General features: G+C 37.6%; 1 protein-coding gene across 3 annotated transcripts in view; it reads right to left on the reverse strand.

Annotated features, from left to right (window-relative positions):
• The window catches only part of STXBP5L (syntaxin binding protein 5L), a 359,862-nt gene that overhangs the window by 255,901 nt on the left and 79,042 nt on the right, over nucleotides 1-24,919 (reverse strand). For all 3 annotated transcript variants that reach the window (XM_068546656.1, XM_068546655.1, XM_068546657.1), the window contains exons 3-4: nucleotides 19,505-19,586; nucleotides 15,956-16,056 (exon numbers count right to left, since the gene is read on the reverse strand). In XM_068546656.1, the coding sequence (XP_068402757.1) occupies nucleotides 15,956-16,056; nucleotides 19,505-19,586 (183 nt within the window). The remainder of the gene's footprint in view (nucleotides 1-15,955; nucleotides 16,057-19,504; nucleotides 19,587-24,919) is intronic.

Consider the following 24,919-nt stretch of genomic DNA (forward strand, 5'->3'; position numbering starts at 1 on the left):
TATGGAATCTAAAAAAAATGATATAAATGAACTTATTTACAAAACAGAAACAGACTCACAGACTTAGAAAACAAATTTATGGGTTACCAAAGGGGAAAGGGAAGAGGGGAGGGATAAATTAAGAGTACAGGATTAACGAATATACACTATAAGATATATATAAAACAGATAAGCAATAAGGATTTACTGTATAACTCAAGGAACAATATTCAATATCTTATAATAACCTATAATGGAAAATAATCTGAAATATATATATATATAACTGAATCACTTTGCTTTACACCTGAAACTAACACAATATTGTAAATCAGCTATACTTCAATTTAAAAGAGAGAGAGAGGGGGTCTGGGCAAGATGGCGAAAGAGTAAGATGCGGAGATCACCTTCCTTCTCACAGATACATTAGAAATACATCTACACGTGGAACTGCTCCTACAGAACACCCACTGAACGCTGGCAGAAGACGTCAGACCTCCCAAAAGGCAAGAAACTCCCCACGTACTCGGGTAGGGCAAAAGAAAAAAGAAATAACAGAGACAAAAGAATAGGGATGGGACCTGCACCAGTGGGAGGGAGCTGTGAAGGAGGAAAGGTTTCCACACACTAGGAAGCCCCTTCGCGGGCGGAGACTGGGGGTGGCAGAGGGGGGAAGCTTCAGAGCCACGGAGGAGAGCGCAGCCACAGGGGTGCGGAGGGCAAAGCGGAGAGATTCCCGCACGGAGGATCAGTGCCGACCAGCACTCACCAGCCCGAGAGGCTTGTCTGCTCACCCTCCAGGGCGGGCGGGGGCTGGGAGCTGAGGCTCGGGCTTAGGTCGGATCCCAGGGAGAGGACTGGGGTTGGCGGCGTGAACACAGCCTGAAGGGGTTAGCACACCACAGCTAGCCGGGAAGGAGTCCAGGAAAAAGTCTGCAGTTGCCAAAGAGGCAAGAGACTTTTTCTTGCCTCTTTGTTTCCTGGTGCGCGAGGAGAGGGGATTCACAGCACCGCCTAAACGAACTCCAGAGAGGGGCGCGAGCCGAGGCTATCAGTGCGGACCCCAGAGACGGGCACGAGACGCTAAGGCTGCTGCTGCCACCACCAAGAAGCCTGTGTGCGAGCACAGGTCACTATCCAGACCGCCCCTCCCAGGAGCCTGTGCAGCTTGCCACTGCCAGGGTCCCGTGATCCAGGGACAACTTCCCCAGGAGAACGCATGGTGCGCCTCAGGCTGCTGCAACTTCCCACCAGTCTCTGCCGCCGCAGGCTCGCCCCGCATCCGTACCCCTCCCTCCCCCAAGCCTGAGTGAGCCAGAGCCTCCGAAGCAGCTGCTCCTTTAACCCCGTTCTGTCTGGGCGGGGAACAGACGCCCTCAGGCGACCTACACGCAGAGGCGGGTCCAAATCCAAAGCTGAACCCCAGGAGCTGTATGAACAAAGAAGAGAAAGGGAAATATCTCCCAGCAGCCTGAGAAGCAGCGGATTAAAGCTCCACAAACAACTTGATGTGCTTGCATCTGTTGAATACCTGAATAGACAACGAATCATCCCAAATTCAGGAGGTGGACTTTGGGAGCAGGATATATTACTTTATCCCCTTTTCCTTTTTTTGTGAGTGTATATGTGTATGCTTCTGGGTGAGATTTTGTCTGTATAGCTTTGCTTTCACCATTAGTCCTAGGGTTCGGTACGTCTGTTTTTTTGGGTTTTTTTTAAACTTAAAAATTTTTTTTTTCTTAATAAATGTTTTCTTAATAATTTTTTCCTTATTTTCTATTTTGAAAAATTAAAAACAATTTTTTTCTTAACAAGTTTTTTCATATTTTTTATTTTAAAAAATTGAAATTTTTTTCTTAATAAATTTTTTTCTTAATAATTTTTTCTTATTTTTTATTATAAAAAAATTAATAAATCTATTTTTTAAAATTAAAAAAAATTTTTTCTTAATAATTTTTTTCTTATTTTTTATTATAATAGCTTTATTTTATTTTATTTTATCCTCTTTCTTTCTTTCTATTTTTTTCTCCCTTTTATTCTGAGCCGTGTGGATGAAAGGCTCTTGGTGCTCCAGCCAGGCATCAGGGCTGTGCCTCTGAGGCGGGAGAGCCAACTTCAGGACACTGGTCCACAAGAGACCTCCCAGCTCCACGTAATACCAAACAGCGAAAATCTCTCAGAGATCTCCATCTCAACATCAAGACCCAGCTTCACTCAACGACCAGCAAGCTACAGTGCTGGACACCCTATGCCAAACAACTAGCAAGACAGGAACACAGCCCCATCCATTAGCAGAGAGGCTGCCTAAAATCATAATAAGACCACAAACACCCCAAAACACACCACCAGACGTGGACGTGCCCACCAGAAAGACAAGATCCAACTTCATCCACCAGAACACAGGCAATGGTCCCCTCCACCAGGAAGCCTACACAACCCACTGAACCAACCTTAGCCACTGGGGACAGATACCAAAAACAACGGGAACTACGAACCTGCAGCCTGTGAAAAGGAGACCCCAAACACAGTAAGATAAGCAAAATGAGAAGACAAAAAACCACACAGCAGGTGAAGGAGCAGGGTCAAAACACACCAGACCTAACAAATGAAGAGGAAATAGGCAGTCTACCTGAAAAAGAATTCAGAATAATGATAGTAAAGATGATACAAAATCTTGGAAATAGAATAGACAAAATGCAAGAAACATTTAACAAGGATGTAGAAGAACTAAAGAGGAACCAAGCAACGATGAAAAACACAATAAATGAAATTAAAAATACTCTAGACGGGATCAATAGCAGAATAACTGAGGCAGAAGAACGGATAAGTGACCTGGAAGATAAAATGGTGGAAATAACTACTGCAGAGCAGAATAAAGAAAAAAGAATGAAAAGAACTGAGGACCGTCTCAGAGACCTCTGGGACAACATTAAACGCACCAACATTCGAATTATAGGGGTCCCAGAAGAAGAAGAGAAAAAGAAAGGGACTGAGAAAATATTTGAAGAGATTATAGTTGAAAACTTCCCTAATATGGCAAAGGAAATAGTTAATCAAGTCCTGGAAGCACAGAGAGTCCCATACAGGATAAATCCAAGGAGAAACACGCCAAGACACATATTAATCAAACTATCAAAAATTAAATATAAAGAAAACATATTAAAAGCAGCAAGGGAAAATCAACAAATAACACACAAGGGAATCCCCATAAGGTTAACAGCTGATCTTTCAGCAGAAACTCTGCAAGCCAGAAGGGAGTAGCAGGATACACTTAAAGTCATGAAGGAGAAAAACCTACAACCAAGGTTACTCTACCCAGCAAGGATCTCATTCAGATTTGATGGAGAAATTAAAACCTTCACAGACAAGCACAAAAGCTGAGAGAGTTCAGCACCACCAAACCAGCTTTACAACAAATGCTAAAGGAACTTCTCTAGGCAAGAAACACAAGAGAAGGAAAACACCTACAATAACAAACCCAAAACATTTAAGAAAATGGGAATAGGAACATACATATCGATAATTACCTTAAATGTAAATGGATTAAATGCTCCCACCAAAAGACACAGGCTGGCTGAATGGATACAAAAACAAGACCCATATATATGCTGTCTACAAGAGACCCACTTCAGACCTAGAGACACATACAGACTGAAAGTGAGGGGATGGAAAAAGATATTCCATGCAAATGGAAATCAAAAGAAAGCTGGAGTAGCAATTCTCATATCAGACAAAATAGACTTTAAAATAAAGACTATTACAAGAGACAAAGAAGGACACTATATAATGATCAAGGGATCAATCCAAGAGGAAGGTATAACAATTGTAAATATTTATGCACCCAACATAGGAGCACCTCAGTACATAAGGCAAATACTAACAGCCATAAAAGGGGAAATCGACAGTAACACAATCATAGTAGGGGACTTTAACACCCCACTTTCACCAATGGACAGATCATCCAAAATGAAAATAAATAAGGAAACACAAGCTTTAAATGATACATTAAACAAGATGGACTTAATTGATATTTATAGGACATTCCGCCCAAAAACAACAGAATACACATTTTTCTCAAGTGCTCATGGAACATTCTCCAGGATAGATCATATCTTGGGTCACAAATCAAGCCTTGGTAAATTTAAGAAAATTGAAATCATATCAAGTATCTTTTCTGAACACAACGCTATGAGACTAGATATCAATTACAGGAAAAGATCTGTAAAAAATACAAACACATGGAGGCTACACAATACACTACTTAATAATGAAGTGATCACTGAAGAAATCAAAGGGGAAATCAAAAAATACCTAGAAACAAATGACAATGGAGACACGACGACCCAAAACCTATGGGATGCAGCAAAAGCAGTTCTAAGAGGGAAGTTTATAGCAATACAAGCCTACATCAAGAAACAGGAAACATCTCGAATAAACAACCTAACCTTGCACCTAAAGCAATTAGAGAAAGAAAAACAAAAAAACCCCACAGCTAGCAGAAGGAAAGAAATCATAAAGATCAGATCAGAAATAAATGAAAAAGAAATGAAGGAAACAATAGCAAAAATCAATGAAACTAAAAGCTGGTTCTTTGAGAAGATAAACAAAATTGATAAACCATTAGCCAGACTCATCAAGAGAAAAAGGGAGAAGACTCAAATCAATAGAATTAGAAATGAAAAAGGAGAAGTAACCACTGACACTGCAGAAATACAAATGATCATGAGAGATTACTACAAGCAACTCTATGCCAAAAAAATGGACAACCTGGAAGAAATGGACAGATTCTTAGAAATGCACAACCTGCCGAGACTGAACCAGGAAGAAATAGAAAATATGAACAGACAAATCACAAGCACTGAAATTGAAACTGTGATTAAAAATCTTCCAACAAACAAAAGCCCAGGACCAGATAGCTTCACAGGCGAATTCTATCAAACATGTAGAGAAGAGCTAACACCTATCCTTCTCAAACTCTTCCAAAATATTGCAGAGGGAGGAACACTCCCCAACTCATTCTACGAGGCCACCATCACCCTGATACCAAAACCAGACAAAGATGTCATAAAGAAAGAAAACTACAGGCCAATATCACTGATGTACATAGACGCAAAAATCCTCAACAAAATACTAGCAAACAGAATCCAACAGCACATTAAAAGGATCATACACCATGATCAAGTGGGGTTTATTCCAGGAGTGCAAGGATTCTTCAATATATGCAAATCAATTAACGTGATACATCATATTAACAAATTGAAGGAGAAAAACCATATGATCATCTCAATAGATGCAGAGAAAGCTTTCGACAAAATTCAACACCCATTTATGATAAAAGCCCTGCAGAAAGTAGGCATAGAGGGAACTTTCCTCAACATAATAAAGGCCATATATGACAAACCCACAGCCAACATTGTCCTCAATGGTGAAAAACTGAAACCATTTCCACTAAGATCAGGAATAAGACAAGGTTGCCCACTCTCACCACTATTATTCAACATAGTTTTGGAAGTGTTAGCCACAGCAATCAGAGAAGAAAAAGAAATAAAAGGAATCCAAATCGGAAAAGAAGAAGTAAAGCTGTCACTGTTTGCAGATGACATGATACTATACATAGAAATTCCTAAAGATGCTACCAGAAAACTACTACAGCTAAAGTAGCTCTAGTAGAGCTACTACTAGCAGAGCTGGTAAAGTAGCAGGATACAAAATTACTGCACAGAAATCTCTGCATTCCTATATACTAATGATGAAAAATCTGAAAGTGAAATTAAGAAAACACTCCCGTTTACCATTGCAACAAAAAGAATAAAATATCTAGGAATAAACCTACCTAAGGAGACAAAAGACCTGTATGCAGAAAATTATAGGACATTGATGAAAGAAATTAAAGATGATACAAATGATGGAGAGATATACCATGTTCTTGGATTGGAAGAAGCAACACTGTGAAAATGACTCTACTACCCAAAGCAATCTACAGATTCAATGCAATCCCTATCAAACTACCACTGGCATTTTTCACAGAACTAGAACAAAAAATTTCACAATTTGTATGGAAACACAAAAGACCCCGAACAGCCAAAGCAATCTTGAGAATGAAAAATGGAGCTGGAGGAATCAGGCTCCCTGACTTCAGACTATATTACAAAGCTACAGTAATCAAGACAGTTTGGTACTGGCACAAAAACAGAAATATAGATCAATGGAACAGGATAGAAAGCCCAGAGATAAAGCCACGTACATATGGTCACCTTATCTTTGAAAAGGAGGCAAGCATATACAGTGGAGATAAGACAGCCCCTTCAATAAGTGGTGCTGGGAAAATTGGACAGGTACATGTAAAAGTATGAAATTAGAACACTCCCTGACACCATACACAAAAATAAACTCAAAATGGATTAAAGACCTAAGTGTAAGGCCAGACACTATCAAACTCTTAGAGGAAAACATAGGCAGAACACTCTATGACATAAATCACAGCAAGATCCTTTTTGACCCAGCTCCTAGAGAAATGGAAATAAAAACACAAATAAACAAATGGGACCTAATGAAACTTAAAAGCTTTTGCACAGCAAAGGAAACCATAAACAAGACCAAAAGACAACCCTCAGAATGGGAGAAAATATTTGCAAATGAAGCAACTGACAAAGGATTAATCTCCAAGATTTACAAGCAGCTCATGCAGTTCAATAACAAAAAAACAAACAACCCAATCCAAAAATGGGCAGAAGACCTAAATAGACATTTCTCCAAAGAAGATATACAGATTGCCAACAGACACATGAAAGAATGCTCAACATCATTAATCATTAGAGAAATGCAAATCAAAACTACAATGAGATATCATCTCACACCAGTCAGAATGGCCATCATCAAAAAATCTAGAAACAATAAATGCTGGAGAGGGTGTGGAGAAAAGGGAACACTCTTGCACTGTTGGTGGGAATGTAAATTGATACAGCCACTATGGAGAACAGTATGGAGGTTCCTTAAAAAACTAAAAATAGAACTACCATGCGACCCAGCAATCCCACTACTGGGCATATACCCTGAGAAAACCATAATTCAAAAAGAGTCATGTACCAAAATGTTCATTGCAGCTCTATTTACAATAGCCAGGACATGGAAGCAACCTATGTGTTCATCATCGGATGAATGGATAAAGAAGATGTGGCACATATATACAATGGAATATTACTCAGCCATAAAAAGAAATGAAATGGAGGTATTTGTAGTGAGGTGGATGGAGTTAGAGTCTGTCATACAGAGTGAAGTAAGTCAGAACGAGAAAAACAAATACAGTATGCTAACACATATATATGGAATCTAAGGGAAAAAAAAAAAAAAAAGGTCATGAAGAACCTAGTGGCAAGATGGGAATAAAGACACAGACCTACTAGAGAATGGACTTGAGGATATGGGGAGGGGGAGGGGTAAGATGTGACAGGGTGAGAGAGTGGCATGGACATATATACACTACCAAATGTAAAATAGATAGCTAGTGGGAAGCAGCCGCATAGCACAGGGAAATCAGCTCGGTGCTTTGTGACCATCTAGAGGGCTGGGATAGGGAGGGTGGGAGGGAGGGAGATGCAAGAGGGAAGAGATATGGGAACATATGTATATGTATAACTGATTCACTTTGTTATAAAGCAGAAACTAACACACCATTGTAAAGGAGTTATAGTCCAATAAAGATGTTTAAAAAAAAAATAAAAGAGAGAGAGAAAAAAAAGAATGAAAAACAGGAAATTACTATAGACACTACTGTTAAGGCCAATAAATTTAAAAATTTTGATGAACAGGATAAATTTCTACCAAAACATAACTTACCAAAACTGACTTAAGGAAAAAAAAGAATATCTGAATATTCCTAAACCTACTAAAGAAATGAATATGCCATTTAAAATCTTCCCACAGAGAAAAACCCAGGCCCAGATTGCTTTACTGGTGAATTTTTTTTTCAAATTTTAAGAAAGAAATAACACCAATCGTTCACAAGTATTTGTATAGAAAAGAGGAAACATTCCCCCATTCATTTTATAAGGTCAAATAACCATGACATGAGAACCTAGCAGAGAATTCAAAAGAAAGGAAACTTACATGCAAAGCTCTTATTAACATAGATATAAAACTCTTAACCAACTTATTAGCAAAATATTAGCAAATCCAGCACATATATTAATGTTAATACATCACAAAAGTTGTATTTATTTTGGGAATACAAGGGTCATTTAACACGCAAAAATCAAGTGATGTCATTTACATTAATAGATAAAAAAGAAAAAAATAATATGATCATCACAAAAGATACATAAGAACTATGTAATAAAATTTAACACCATTCATGATTTTAAAATATATATGCTTATAACAAATTAGGAGCACAAGAAACTTCCTTAAACTAATAAAGAATATCTATTTAAAAACCTGCAGCAAACATACACTTAAAGGTGAAATAATAAAAATATTTTCCCTAAGATCAGTAAGTAGACAAGAAAAGCATTGTCCTTGAACTTTTTATTCAATATTGTAATGGAAGTCTATGATGGACAGATTCCAAGGTAGTCCCCACAATCACCACCTCTTGATATCCTTGCCCTTGCATAATCCCCTTCCCCTTCAGTGTGCACAGGACCTGTGATTTGCTTATAACCAACGGAATATGGCAAGGGTCATGAGATGCCACTTTCATTACTAAATTACATGTGATTGTAACATTCATGTTGTGAGGAGACTCTCTCCCTTACTGGCTCTGAAGAAGGAAGCTGCTAGGTTGTCAGATGGCCTATGGAGAAAGGCATATGGCAAGCAACTGACAGTGGTCTCTGGTCAACAGCCAGTAAAAACTAAGGCTCTCGATGCATCAACTTGCTAGGGAACAGAACGCTGCCAACAACCAAATAAGTTTTGAAAATGGATCCTTTCCCAATCAAGCCTCAGATGAGGTCACAGCCCTGGCAGTCACCTTAACTGTAGTTTGTGAGATCCTGAAACAGAAACTCATCTAAGCCACGCCTGGTTTCCTGACCTACAAACTCTGAGATAAGAAATGCATGTTGTTTTAAGCCACTAAGTTTGTGTAATTTTGTCACACAGCAATAAATAACTAATACAACGGGGGGGGAAGGGGAAGCTGGGACGAAGTGAGAGAGTAGCACTGACATATATACACTACCAAATGTAAAATGGAAGGCTAGTGGGAAGCTGCTGCATAGCACAGGGAGATCAGCTCGATGCTTTGTGACGACCTAGAGGGGTGGGATAGGGAGGGTGGGAGGGAGGCTCAAGAGGGAGGGGACATGGGGATATATGTATACATACAGCTGACTCACTTCGTTGTACAGCAGCAACTAACAACACTGTAAAGCAATTATACTCCAATAAAGATGTAAAAAAATAATTAATAATAATAAATAAATAAATAAATGCTTCAGTACTCCAACAGTGAAAAAAAAAAAAAAACTAATACCAGGTCCTAACCCCAGTGCAATAATAAAAAGAAATAAATATAAATACATATATAACTAAAGAAGGAAATAAAACTGTCATTATTTGAAGACGGCATGACTGTGTACATAGGAAAATCTACAATAGATAAACAATTAGAATTATTAATTGAATTTAAGTAAAGTCATTGGACACAAAGTCAACATATAAAAATAAATTATATTTTCATATTCCAACAAAGATAATATGAAAAATAATATATTATAATTTAATTATGTACAATTTACAATATATTATCCTTTATCATTATGTACAATTTTCAATAGCATTTAAAATTATCAAATATTTATGACTAAACATAACAAAAATGTAGAAGACCTCTACAGAGAAATCTATAAATGTCATTTAGAGAAATCAAAGAATACCTAAGTAAGTGGTGGGATATATACCATGTTTGATTCCCTGACTGCGTGTGATTCAGACAATGAATCAATATGTCATCATTGTTAATGACAATCAATCGATATTGCCATTCCCCATCATCATGGGGAATGTCAGTTCTCCCCAAATTGATCTACAGATTCAAGATACTTCTAATCAAAATCTCAGCAGATATGTTTGTGGAATTTGACAAGCTATTTCTAAAATTTACAAGATGTTAAAAGTTTTAGGGCTTCCCTGGTGGCGCAGTGGTTGAGAGTCTGCCTGCCAATTCAGGGGACATGGGTTCGAGCCCTGGTCTGGGAAGATCCCACATGCCGCGGAGCAGCTGGGCCCGTGAGCCACAGTTGCTCAGCCTGCGCGTCTGGAGCCTGTGCTCCGCAGCAAGAGAGGCCGCGATAGTGAGAGGCCCGCGCACCGCGATGGAGAGTGGCCCCCGCTCTCCGCAACTGGAGAAAGCCCTTGCACAGAAACGAAGACCCAACAGAGCCAAAAATAAATAAATAACTTTATTAAAAAAAAAAAAGTTTTAAAATTAAAGAATTTTAAAAATTAAAATTAGAGAATCAAATTAAAGAATATCCATTAAATTGAATACTACATAACAATGAAAATAACAAACTACGGCTACATGCAACATGGATGAAACTTACAAATATAATGTTGAGCAAAAGAAGCCAAATAGGGACTTCCCTGATGGCACAGTGGTTAAGAATCCACCTGCCAATGTAGGGGACACAGGTTCGAGCCCTGGTCCAGGAAGATCCCACATGCCGTGGAGCAACTAAGCCCACGCGCCACAACTACTGAGCCTGTGCTCTAGAGCCCACGAGCCACAACTACTGAAGCCCACATGCCTAGAGCCCATGCTCCGCAACAAGAGAAGCCACTGCAATGAGAAGCCTACACACAGCAATGAAGAGTAGTCCCCACTCGCCACAACTACAGAAAGCCCGTGCACAGCAACAAAGACCCAATGCAGCCAAATTAATTAATTAATTTAATTTTTTTAAAAAAGAAGCCAAATACAAGCAAGCAAATATGTACAATTCCATTCCTATAACTGTCAAAAACAACAGGCAAAACTAATCTATAATGTTTGAAATCAGAATAGTGCTACACTTGGGGGTTAGGTAGTGATTAGAAGGTAACACAGAGGGATTTCTGTGGCTTTAGCAATTTTCTGTTTCTTGAATTGTACATTTGTTACATGGATGTAAAATTATTTCAAGGCATACACTTAATATTTACACAGTTTCTTGATAGTTCGGTAACATTTGCACACACACCAAAAAAAGAATAAGGAAACTTTTATGTACTGATAAGGAATGATCTTGAGAACATATAAAGAGAAAAAAACAAGGTACAAAACTGCATAATGTGCTACAACTTGTGTAACAGAAATATGATACTTTCATATTTGTCTATAAATACATAAAGAAGAAAATTATGTTACATATAATATTTGCTTATATGTGTACAGAATGAATCTCTAGAAAGACACAAGAAATAAATAGCACTGCTTGGCTCTGCGGATAGACACTGAGTGTCCAGGGGACAGGAGTGGAAGAAAGATCCTTCACTGTACATACAACTTTTATCTTTTGACTGTCAAACCAGGCAAATATGTTAATTACTTAAGAAAATTTTAAAAGAAAAGTAATTCAGATTATCGTTATAAAGCAACAAAATATTTTAAATTGGGGTTATAAATAGTGTCCCCAAAAGCCAACTCTGATGGGTCAAGTTTGCTAGAGACTTCAGAAATTAGGTTCTTAATAACATATTCCTTGCTGGCGGTTTAGCTAATATTCCTTAGAAGTATTCTGACAATATTAATTAGCAGAACACCACAGATAGAAAAAATAAACTCTGATATAATCAGTACAAATACTTTATAATCTGTATATTATAGCCTATCTGTTGAATTTTACTTGAAAACCATAGAAAACAATTCTAGGCTTTCCCCAACGTTACATGATTTATGATCAGTGATAGCAAGGACTGTTAATATGCCTGAAATGTAAATGTTTGATTTTATTCATTTTTCAGATCATGCATCACAGAAATCAAAAGTTTTTCTTCCATATTTAAGTTTATAAACTCAGATATGAGAGGAACCCAAAGATCATCCACCAGAAGCAGCTGGAATATCTAAACCTATTTCTCAACAATCTAAGCCTGGTTGCTACCTTCAAAGACTATAACACCAAAGACTGAAGTTGCCCTAATTAAAAAAAAACTAAAATTTGCGAACTATATAAACTAAATATGTATATATGTACATGGCATAAGCATAAAGATACATAAACAAAGAATACTGCCCAACATTCCAGTTCTACAAGGATTAAGTTGCAACCCACTGCAGTCACCCACTGACAGTGCCCCCAGAGGGGAATTCAGGACAGAGAAAAACAGGATGGAGCATTCTGTGTTTTAGATATATGGTCCCTAGACAGTTAAGGTTCATATCTAAGGAAGAATTTCAATGACCCCAGATTCTTGCATCTTCCCATACATAGAAAAGCACTTAAATCATTAACTTGAGATGTCTGTTCTTTGTGATTAGCAGTAATCTTTTATGCTTGACTACATGTATTTCCCAGCCAAAAAATTAATATACATACTGGCTCCTCCCCTACGGTTTTGGAGCAGTTCCTCAGCGCTATCTGAGAGGCTATCTCCCAAGCTACAGTCCTCAGTAAGACCCTCAATAAAACTTCACTCACAACTCTCATATTGTGTGTCTTTCTTTCAGTTGACAAGTATATAGGAATGTATACAGTTAAATGGCCGATTTAAGAGGGCTTAGCGTTCCCAAAGATGCTTGGTTAAATTCTCCTTCATTGACTTAAACCCTGCATTCACGATACATTTAAAGATATTTTCCCCTCCACAATAAATTGTGATATTAATGATTATTCTCAAGTTCAAGATAATTAATTTATCTTTCACAAAAAGATAAATATCACATTTTTGTAAGCATTAAAATAGGCAATGTCAGACAGCATTGTCTTTTAATTTCATGTAAAAGAATGAAGATAGAACACTCCCTAACACCATACACAAAAATAAACTCCAAATGGGTTAAAGACCTAAATGTAAGACCGGACACTATAAAACTCTTAGAGGAAAACATAGGCAGAACACTCTTTGATATAAATCACAGCAAGATCTTTTTTGACCCACCTCCTACAGTAATGAAAATAAAAACAAAAATAAACAAATGGTACCTAACTAAACTTAAAAGCTTTTGCACAGCAAAGGAAACCACAAAAAAAATGAAAAGACAACCCTCAGAATGGGAGAAAATATTTGCAAATGAAGCAACTGACAAGGGGTTAATCTCCAAAGTCTACAAACAGCTCATTCAGTTCAATATCAAAAAAACAAACAGCCCAAAGAAAAAATGGGCGGAAGACCTAGATAGACATTTCTCCAAAGAAGACATACAGATGGCCAAGAGGCACATGAAAAGATGCTCAACATCACTAATTGTTAGAAAAATGCAAATCAAAACTACAATGAGGTATCACCTCACACTGGTCAGAATGGCCATCATCAAAAAAACCTACAAACGATAAATGCTGGAGAGTGTGTAGAGAAAAGGGAACCCTCCTACACTGTTGGTGGGAATGCAAATTGGCACAACCACTATGGAGAACAGTATGGAGATTCCTCAAAAAACTAAAAATGGAACTACCATATGACTCAGTAATCCCACTCCTGGGCATATACCCGGAAAAAACCATAATTCAGAAAGATACATGCACCCCAATATTCATTACAGCACTATTTACAATAGCCAGGACATGAAAGCAACCTAAATGTCCATCAACAGAAGAATGAATAAAGAAGATGTGTTACATATATACAGTGGAATATTACTCAGCCATAAAAGGAACGAAATAGTGCCATTTGCAGAGACGTGGACAGACCCAGAGACTGTCATACAGAGTGAAATAAGTCAGAAGGAGAAAAACAAATATCATATAATATCACTTATATGTGGAGCCTAGAAAAATGTTATAGATGAACTTATTTGCAAAGCAGAAATAGAGACACAGATGTAGAGAACAAACTTATGGATACCAAGGGGAGTGGGTGGGATGAAGTAGGAGATTCGGATTGATATATATACACTACTATGTATAAAATAGATAACTAATGAGAACCTACTGTATAGCACAGGGAACTCTACTCAATGCTCTGTGGTGACCTAAATGGGAAAGAAATCTAAAAAAGAGGGGATATATGCATACGTATAACTGATTCACTTTCCTGTACAGCAGAAACTAACAAAACATTGTAAAGCAACTATACTCCAATAAACATTAATTTAAAAAAATAGGCAGTGCCTGCAAAGTTCCTAAGATTTAAACTTGTCCAAAATCTGTCAGCTTGTTCTTTTATGTTCCTACCAGTTAAATATACCTCAAATGAGTTAATAAAATTATAATTGGAAATCATCACGATCAATCATTTCTTCTCCCCAAAATGGCTATAAAAGAGGCCAGAACATTTCCTTCAACATTCCAATTGTGAGGGGAAAAAAACTCATTCTGCCTATCTACACAAAAGGGTAGGGCCAGATCTACTCAAAACACTGACAAACAAAAAATCTTACAAGCAGAGAAAGAGATAAAATCAATATGGCAATATCTGAGTAGGTAATATTTTCAGTGGTAAAGGTACAAGGAATAGCATAACAACTCTTGACTGACCTTTCAATTTTTCATATCCTGAAATGTTTGCTACATTACTTATTTTAAAATTTAAAATAAAATAACCAAAATTAGATCTAATATAAAGAAAGAAGTCCTATCTAGTTTTAGCAAATAGCTAAAATATAAATTTCCTCCTCTCAAAAAAATACTGGATTAATAAAAACTTCCATTGATGCTGAATCCCAAAATACTGTGAACATAATACTCATGAATACTACTCAGAATATTGAAGGTTAATGATTCAAATATTACAGTATGCATACAAGAAGAAAAAGAAAAAGCTCCAGATAGAAAAAGGAAGAATGTCTGTATAGCTGCCATCCTTTTTTCTCATCAAACGTATAAAAACAGGTTTACTTCATTAAGCTCTGCCCATACAGTGATGATTCCTTATGAACTATTACCATTCAACAAAATAAAATAAGCACTTTCTTGAGCTCTCAGCAGTGACTGCCTGTCTCTATTATCTACCTAACTCAGTTTTGACTAGTACTTGCTAATCTGTGTAAATTTACTTCTCAGAGGTTTCTTTTTCTTTCATTAATATCAATTTTTCCTGTGATAGCCCTTCTCAATCACACCAAAAAGTTTGACTGTTTCCCAAATAATAAACAAATATCAGATTATTTAATAGTTAAATAACAGATACAGATAATAAAATACAAATTTTACTTCATCTCAAGGTGGATTATCAGCTAAGTAGATGTCTGTTATATTCTAGCTCTGGTTGAAACCAACACTAGAAACATTAAAATTTGGGACAATTTGTTACAAATAAAATCTAATAACATTTTCCATATGCATTCATAAAATTTTCTTTTTCCAATTATTATTTCATTCTAAAATGGGAGAATTTGAATTCTGATCAATTCACCATCTTTGAAAATATTAATCTTGGATGTGCAATGTTGCGCAACACTTAGTACCAATATTTTTGGATGTCTAAAACCTCTCTCTCATATTTTTTTAAGGTAAAAAATATTTAAGCAAAAGGGTGAAAGTGTAGGAGGTAACTTCCATGATCAAAAGGTGTAGAAATACATTTAGTATTTACTTGACTTTTAAATTTTAGGTCTGGGTTTTCAGCACCTTGACCTAAGGAAAAGAACACATCATTGGTGAAGTCCTAGTTTATAGCAAGGAGAACAAGAATGCTAGGAGTTCCCCATTAGAAAAGGACTGAATCTATATCAATTATGAATTTTCTATGAAAATAAACTATTATAAAAGTAAGCATAAATATTATTTCTAGCTATTAATATTATTTTTTAAATTCTTTCAAAAATTAACCTGAAACTTGCTCGGGAAATAATTTTCTTACACATTAAGAAATTGTTTAACTCTTACATTCTTACCGTTCTCTGTTAAATTTAAGAGAATGAAGAATAGCTGGCCTTTTTTGTCTAAGGTTCCACAAATGAAGTGTATCATCTGAACCTGCACTGACCAAAGCACCCTGGAACAAAATGAAGACAAAGTGAGCAATTTACTTAATTTATGTTTTTTTTTTGTGAAGCAAAAACAAGCTAATTTACTGAATTTTTCACTGTTTTTAATGTTATTTGTATTTATATAATGTAGAAATACAAGGAAGGACAATGCACGTACTTCAGTCAGGAAGCCTAAGAATGCTAACAGTAGAAGAAGTAGGTAAACTACTGTATATGGATTGGTGAGAATGATTAGTTCAAGGAATATGCATTTATCAATAGAGGGATTATTATTATAAGAATCATTGTGACTATTAAAGATTTCTTATATTTTCTTTGGGAAAAACTAAGCTTAATTTTTTTGTTGTTTTTACTATTTACACATATACCATGTAGCTCTACAGAAAAGCAAATATCCAACCCAGTTTTAAATTGCAATCTGGTCATATAAAAGTACACTGTTTGTAAAAATTTTCTGTATACTTAAGAAGTATATAGTCTTCCTAAAAGAAGTATATAGTCTTCCTAGAAGTATATAGTCTTCCTAAAAATTTTCTATATAGTTAAGAAGTATATAGTCTTCCTATATAGTATATTTGATATAATTTAATTTGTTTTCTTACTTCAAGAAGCTTCATCTATGACAAAAGAAAACATCTGTAATAAAAGAAAATATTTCTCCAACTAGAATTCAGTATAACTACAAAAATAATACTAAGATCCTTTTTATACAAAGCCTCCAAATAAAAATGAATCCTACTTCAAATACAATAGGATGGGTTCTACCTATTAGTATGGCAGACACCATATGGGCAGAAAATTAGCTGCCATGTATGACTTCATATACATATTTTAAACTATTTATTTTACTGAGTTAAGTAAGATCATCTTAAACTATGTCAGAACTTTTGCCATTATGAGTTTCCCGGCAAAAAAATGTCAATGCTTGCCCTATGTCAGAGCCTGAAGCTACTCTAGAGTATTGAATGTGTTCTGTAAAAGTGATCTTGCACAATTATGGTAGTCCTGAGATACCTAAAATTCTTTTCATACTTTACAAAGTACTCGGTTACAAGTAACCTTTCACAGTTTATTAAATCAATCACAGATATAAAAATGATCAACCATGTAGATGTTAGGAAGAACTATATTGAAATTCCTAGAATTTACTTCTTCTTTAGGAATTAGAGGAGAGAAGAATATAGGAATCTAAATGCCATTCCATAACAATTCCTACGACAAACATATGCTCATGTAGCCTATGATGGTTCTCTTGATATTATATACCTATGATTTTAGTCTCAAAGGAAAATAACTTTTAAAACAATAATCATAATCAGAGAGTATAACCATTAAAATGTTTTAAAATGTGTACAATTTGCATATTTGTACATAAATATGTAAATACACATATTCAAAGAGGTATACATTGATATATACATTTTAAAATGAACTCATAGATAATTACATTCATGCAATAAAATGTATCCTACACGTGCCTTGAGGATTTTTGTGTTTGTCTGCTTTTTTTTGTAAACTGTTCTCAAGTGTTCTACATATTCAAATTAGAAAATTATTAGGACTGCTTGGAAGTACTTGATGAACTACAATTTTTTTTTGAGATATAGAATAGTGATCTCATTTCTCAGGAAAGTGGAAACTCATTTGGGATAGGGTGAAGATAAACTATGATATATGAAATTAATAAAACATTCTCTACAGTAAATAGTTACGTGTTATACAAAAGATATAATATGCCAAAGGCAATGAAAGTAAAATAAATCAGATGTTCAATAATATCTTAGTGTAATAGCTGAATAAATCTAGGGAGGAAGTCAGTATTAATAATTCTATGATAAAACTAGGAGATAACTTAGCATTTGAGGGAAGTGAACAGAACCACTGAACAGCGCCAACAGAAATACAAGACACATGAAAGTAAGCACATTGGCAGGGTGTCTAGGGCTCATTTACAAAAGCAAATCCATAAGAAGCACTACTAATGAAGATCTGTGAAAAGATTAAAAACTGAATAAAAAACACAGGTCAAGAGGTCAGAAGCTGGGAAGTTTGGAAAAAGGTACAGAAGTTGAGTATAAGGCAGATCAAGGTGAGCAGTTTAGGATAGACAATGTAAACACTGGAAAGATGTTGAAGGCTTGCCTTTATTTCTTCTTAGTTATGTAACAGCACAGAGGCAAACTTATGGCCTTGAAGACAATTCTCAGAGGACAGGACACAGAGAAAATCACCTGGAAACAATTTATGCCTGCCAGTAAACATCCATACAGAAGGCAAAAGGCTGAGATCTCTCAACTAGGAGCTATAGAGTAACACTGAGACTTCAAAAAGGTTGTCAGTCTAGATACTAAAGACTAGTTATTACGATAAAATATTTTTTTAATGTTTCCCCTGCTCTTCCTTATTTCCCTCTCTCGTTTTGGTACCCCACAGCAAGTATGCCTACAACATGAAATATGCTATGCTGGTCAACAAGGAGAATCTCACAGCCTTCTGAGAAAGATTTTTGAGCTAAGAGAAGTAAAAAGTGGACATTTCCCAATATCACAAATTTTTCATGCCTCAGGTATCTCTAGTATAAAGTTATATGAAACATTTCACCCATGTTTATGAGTAAAAATTCTTAGAATATATACATACAAATATATAGAGATACTGAATAAAAGATCATCATTCATGCCACAAGAAACAACCAGTGATACCTCTTTTTTTTTTCTTTCGACACACTGAGTTCAATCTCCTAAGTGCCCAAATTTGGTATGTCATAAACTCTTAAAACATTTTTGCATTGACTGGATCACTTAACATAAAAGAGTTCAAAAGACTCAAGGATCCATTGTAAAAATATGAGTCAAGAAAGCCTTAAGTAGCCTTCAACTACTGGAAGACCTGCAAACTTTCTGAGCTTTACAAACTTTGTCTTTAGGGAGTTCCTCATCACCATAGGTCTATAAAAATAGGAGTAGGGTAGGCAGCCAATTGTTATAAAGCTATGCATATGTATACCAACAAATGAATATGGAGATATATACAGACAAAGAAGCCCAAAGTAAATAACTGAAAAGATTATTTAATGGAAGATAAAGACAAAACATGAAAATTAACGCTGGATTAGAAAACAAATTGGTGGGAGGACAGTGTGTAGAGGGAGAGTTTAATGGTCAGTGTAGCAATCAAAGGATTTTAGTAATTTTTTAAAAACCATTTAAACAATTAATCTATAAATTATACTACGCAATCACAATAACAGGATCTTCTGGTACATACAAAATTTTTCCTTTAAAATTTAATAAACTGACAAATACAAGAGTACAGTCTTTTATGAAAAATGTAACCATGAACAATATTGCATACGTATATATCTTTAAGCATGTAGAAAAATAATATTAAAAAGATTACACAACGTGTGTGTGTTTGTGTGTGTGAGATAGAAATATCTAAGAAAATCCTTACCTCATTGATCAAGAATTGGAGCTGCAGAACAGCTGCACCACTTTCATGTTGACAATAACAATCAACGCCAGGTCTCCCAAGTCTAAAATAATTAAAGTCAAGGATTCTAACATTTTAATTAGCATTAATATTAATGTGTAAAGAAAAAACTAACTTACTTAGCAACTGACATTTGGCTTACTAGTTATCTTTATTTTTGTAAATAAAGAGTTGAAAAATCTTGGTCTTAGTTGATGGAAATTACATTATATAGCATTGTTTGTCAGCAAAATGGCTGGATAAAATGTCCCTTGTACATAACCAACCCCCCTCAACAACAATAATTTTGCATCTACACTCACAGACAAAAGTGCCTTCACAGGAGCTTCAGGATCCAGGTTGGAGATTGTGAAACCCTGGTGCAGTCCAAGAATGAAGAGAGCCATTTTGAGGAGACAGGCTTGCACTTAGGCAGGTGACTCACTGACTGTGGTCTCAGCTATAGAAACAGAAATAGCTCTGTACCCCTGAGAACTTAGCTACAGCTCCATTTGGCTCTGGGTCTGTCACCAGCATATGCCACATGTCAAGGGACCCAAAGGAGTCACACTCATTCATGTATAGGTAATAGGCATAATAAAGAACTTAAAGAACTTGTTCCTGGCTGTAGAACAGGAAGTGACCTTTGAACCAGCTCTAGCCTCACTAGGCTGCGGTGTGGGAACCCCTGAAGGTAAGCCCCTGGAAGTAAGGTACAGTCCGTCAGACTGTGGATTCTGAAACGGCCTGTAACAGAGCTCCAGCAAGTCCCAGCCACAGTCTAGGAACAATCATGCTGGCAAAGGAACCCTATAGGAAACGCGCTTGTCTGTACCCTCTAAGATCCTAAAAGGGGTTTATACTCAGCTCAAGCCCCCTCACTGCCACAGTCTTCTAGAATTTCTGCTTGCACAAAGACCAGGCAGGAGACACTCCTGTCTCTGCCCCCTGGAGTTCCTGAAAAGGCCCTGTATGTGACTCCAGCTTCCTCATAACTACAGTCTGCCAGTCTACGGCAGTCCTGAGGGTCCAAGGTCTCAGCAGGAAACACCCCTGGCTGCAACCCTGGAGATCTGAAAGGGCCCTACACTGAGTCCTAGCCCCTCCCAACTGCAGGCTGTGAACAGTTCTGTTGCCACAGGTATCCAACAGGACACACTCCTGTCTGCACTCCCAGAGATCCTGAAAGGGCCTAATACTCCCAACCACAATCCACAAGCAGTCCTGGCACAGGGACCTGTCAGAAGACATAACTGCACTCCAAGAGATCCTGAAAGGGCCCTATACTCAACTCCAGCACCTCTGGCCACAGTCAGGGACCAATTCAGCCCATCCAATGATCTGGAGGGAGACATACCCATCCATGACTGCAGAGCAAATCTTGGCTGTGGAATCTGAAACAGCATTGAGGCTCAATTTCAGCACCTCTCAGCCACAGTCCAGGGTCAGTCCTGTCCATCCAGGGACCCATCCAGTGACCAGGCAGCAGCCCACCCAAGATCTGGCAGGAGCCACACCCACCATTTACCTGGTAATAGGCTTGCTATCTGGGGACCCATACATGGACCCTAAAGCAGACCCTTGTCCCAGTCCCACCCTACTGAACAAGGTACTGCAGGTAGTCACATCTACCCGGGGACTGGAAGGGATCCACACCAGCATAAGACCCAGTATCAAGCCCACAAATCATAGATGCTACTGCAGACCCAGCAAAAGCCTCAAAACTGGCTCCAATGCAGCACAACTGCAATTATGGAAGTAATCATATCAGCTCGGGAAACAAACAGAAGGTCTTTATCTTCTGAAACCAGTCTGTAAAGACTGGAAGACGTGTTTGCTTCACAAATGCACAGACACCAATGTAAGTCTACATAGACAACAAAGAATTATGCAAGTATGACACCACCAAAGGAAAGTAATAGAGCTCCAGCAACTGACCCCAAAGAAATGGAAATTTATGATTTCCCTGACAAAGAATGTAAAATAATCATCTTAAACTGTATGAAATGCAAGAAAACACAGATATACAACTGAGCAAAATCAAGAAAACAATTCACGAACAAAATGCATTTAATAAAGAAATGGAGAGAGATCAAGATGGTGGAGTAGAAGGACATTGGGCTCACCTCCGCCAGTGAATGAATCAAAAACAGATCTACACATGGGCAACTCTAGCTGAAAACAAACTAGAGACTGGCAGAAAGGCTCTTTTACAACCAAGGCTATAAAGAAAGACCCACATGGAGTCGGGTAGGAAGGAAGGAGAGGGGATCAGGCTGGGACCAGTTCTTGTAGCAGGAAACAGAGAAGAGGAAGGGGATATCACAGGTTGGGAGATCCTCCCTGGGGACTGAGGGGTTTGAACTACATATTGGGCACCCCAGCCACTGGGTTGGACATCAGGTAGATGAGTCCCCTGAGCAGGTTTAAAAACCAGTGGGATATACCAGAGAGTTGAAAGAAACTGAGACTCCACTCACGCATGCTTGCTTACTCCCAGGAACAAGGTGGAGAAAGTAGGCTGAAAACACCCCAGGGCTCTGGCCAGTTTCCCACTACTGCCCCAGTGCACCCCAGCCTGCACCTGGAGACTGCTGCAGCCCCTCTTGCTCCAGCACATCTCTCCACTAGGGCAAAGGCTGCCACTGCTAAGGAATAACATATTTGGAGGTGATGGAGCTGGTGTGCAACCAGCCCTGAATCTGAACAGGGTGAGGGCGGCCACTGCTGGTGTGTGGGGAGGAAGCAGTTTGGGAGCAGCCTGGGGCTCTGACTCCTGTATGGGAACCAACCCAGTAGGCACCCTGGCCCACGGCAGGCAGTTGCTCCAGCTCCTCTTGCTCCAGAACTGCTCTCCGCTAGGGTGAAGGTACACACACTTGGAGGAAGCAGAGCCAGCTAGGGCCAGGCCCTGCTTCTAAACAGGGCAAGGGAGGATGCTTCTGGTGAGCACATGAAGGCAGCAGATCAGAAATGGCCTGGGGCTCTGACTGGCTTGCTGGGACCATACCAGGGCATACCCCAGCCCCACTGGGGGCTGCTCAAGCCCCTTTTCCTCTTATGTTCCCTTCCACTGGGGTGGAGATGCCAACACCGGGGGCAGGGGAGAGTGCACACTTAGAGGGAATGGAACCAGCTCCAATCGACACATGGGACTTCAGCTCCAGCATCTTGGGCCCCAAACCCACTCCCATAGGGTGGTGATAGCCACTGAGCATAGAAGAAAACCAGGCTCACACCTGGCTCTGGCTCTAGCCCCTCCACCTCCACCCCTGCCTCCCAGCAAGGTGGTAGCTGCTAGCACACCCAAAGGGAAGATGTGACCTGTGCTCACTTCAGATTAGCAATCCCAAGAAAGCCACTGAGCATGTGAAGACTGCATGGGGATGCTGTCACACAGGACACCCCTGCAAGACTGAAATAGGTAACTGTTTTACCTAATTTTGTAAAGACAAAGAAAGTTAAGCAAAATGAGAAGACAAAGGAATTTGTTTCAAGCAAAAGAACAAGAAACAAAGCCCTGAAAAAACAACTAATGAAACAGAGGTAAATAATTTGCCAGATAAAGAGTTAAAAGCATTAGTAATAAGAATGCTAACTGAACTTGGAAAGAGAATAGATGAACACAGTGAGAATTCTAACAAGGAACTAGAAAATATAAAAAAGAACCAGTCAGAGAAAAAGAATATAATAACTGGAATGAAAAACATACTAGAAGGATTTAACAGCAGACTAGGTGATGCAGAAGAATGCATAGGCAATCTGTAAGACAGAATAATGGAAATCACCCAATCATAACAGCCAAAAGAAAAATAAATTTTAAAAGGTAAGGATAGTTTAAGGGATCACTGAGGCAACATCAAGCATACTAATATTTGCATTATAGGGGTTCAAGAAGGAGCGATAGAGAAAGGGGTTGGAAATGTGTTTGATGAAATTATGGCTAAAAAATTTTCAAGCCTGAAGAAGGAAACAGACATCCAGGTATAGGAAGCACAGAGGGTCCCAAACAAAATGAACTGAAGAGACCCACACCAAGAGATATCATAATTAAAATGGAAAAAGTTAAAGATAAAGAGAGAATTCTAAAGGCAGCAAATGAAAAACAAAGAGTCACATGCAAGGGAATGTCCATAAGGGTATCAGCTGATTATTCTACAGATTTTGCAGGCCAGAAGGGAGTGGCATGATATATTTAAAGTGCTGAAAGGGGAAACCTACAACCTGGGATACTCTGTCCCACAAGATTATCATTCATAAATGAAGGAGAGAAAAAAATTTCTCAGACAAGCAAAAACTAAAAGAGTTCATCAATACTAACTAAACTGACTCTAAAAGAAATGTTAAAGCGTCTTCCCTAAATGGAAAAGAAATGGCTACAACAAGAAGTAAGAATTTATAGGAAAGGAAAAACCCCACTAGTAAAGGCAAATATATAGTAAAGACTGTGGATCAACCACTTAAATAAGCTAGTGTGAAGATTAAAAGACAAAAATTGTAAAATCAACTGTAACTACAATAAACAGTTAAGGGATAAATATGAAGATGTAAAATATGACATCAAAAACAGAAAACATGGGGCAGGGGAGTAAAAAATGTAGATCTTTTAGAATGTGTTTAAACTTAAATGACTACTGCTTTGGAAGAAGTAGACATAGTTATAGGTCAACATATATAAACTCCATGTTAACCACAAATCAAAACCATAAAATAGGCAATAGGTACACAAAAACTAGAGAGAAAGGAACACAAGCATACCACACACACACACACACAAAACTATCAAACCACAGGGGAAGAAATTAAAATAAGAAGAAAAGAACAGAGAAGAACAAAAACAACAACAAACAAGTAACAAAAAAAAAGTAACAAAATGGAAATAAGTACATACCAATCAATGCTCTCTTTATATGTTAATGGATTAAATGCTCAAATCAAAAGATATAAGGTGCTGATTGTATTAAAAAAAAACCAGGACACATCTATATCCTGGCTATAAGAGACTCACTTCAAAGCTATAGGCACCCAGACTAAAAGCGAGGGAATAGAAAACAATATTTCATGCAAATGCAAACGACAGGAAAGATGGGAGTAGCAATACTCTCATCTGACAAAATCAACCACAAAAGAAAAAGAAGGGCATTATATAATGATAAAGGGATCAATACAAGTAGAGGATATAACACTCGTTAACATATATACAGCTAATATAGGAGCACATAAGTAAATGAAGCAAATATTAACAGATGTAAAGGGAGAAACTGACAATAATACAGTAATAGTAGGGTACTTTAACATCCTCTTACATCAATAAGCAGATTATCCAGAAAAAAAATTAAGAAACAGTAGTCTTAAATGATACATTAGACCAACTGGACTTAATAGGTATCTAAAGGA

The sequence above is a fragment of the Eschrichtius robustus genome, chromosome 6, assembly GCF_028021215.1.
Source record: "Eschrichtius robustus isolate mEscRob2 chromosome 6, mEscRob2.pri, whole genome shotgun sequence".
NCBI classification, from domain to species: Eukaryota; Metazoa; Chordata; class Mammalia; order Artiodactyla; family Eschrichtiidae; genus Eschrichtius; species Eschrichtius robustus.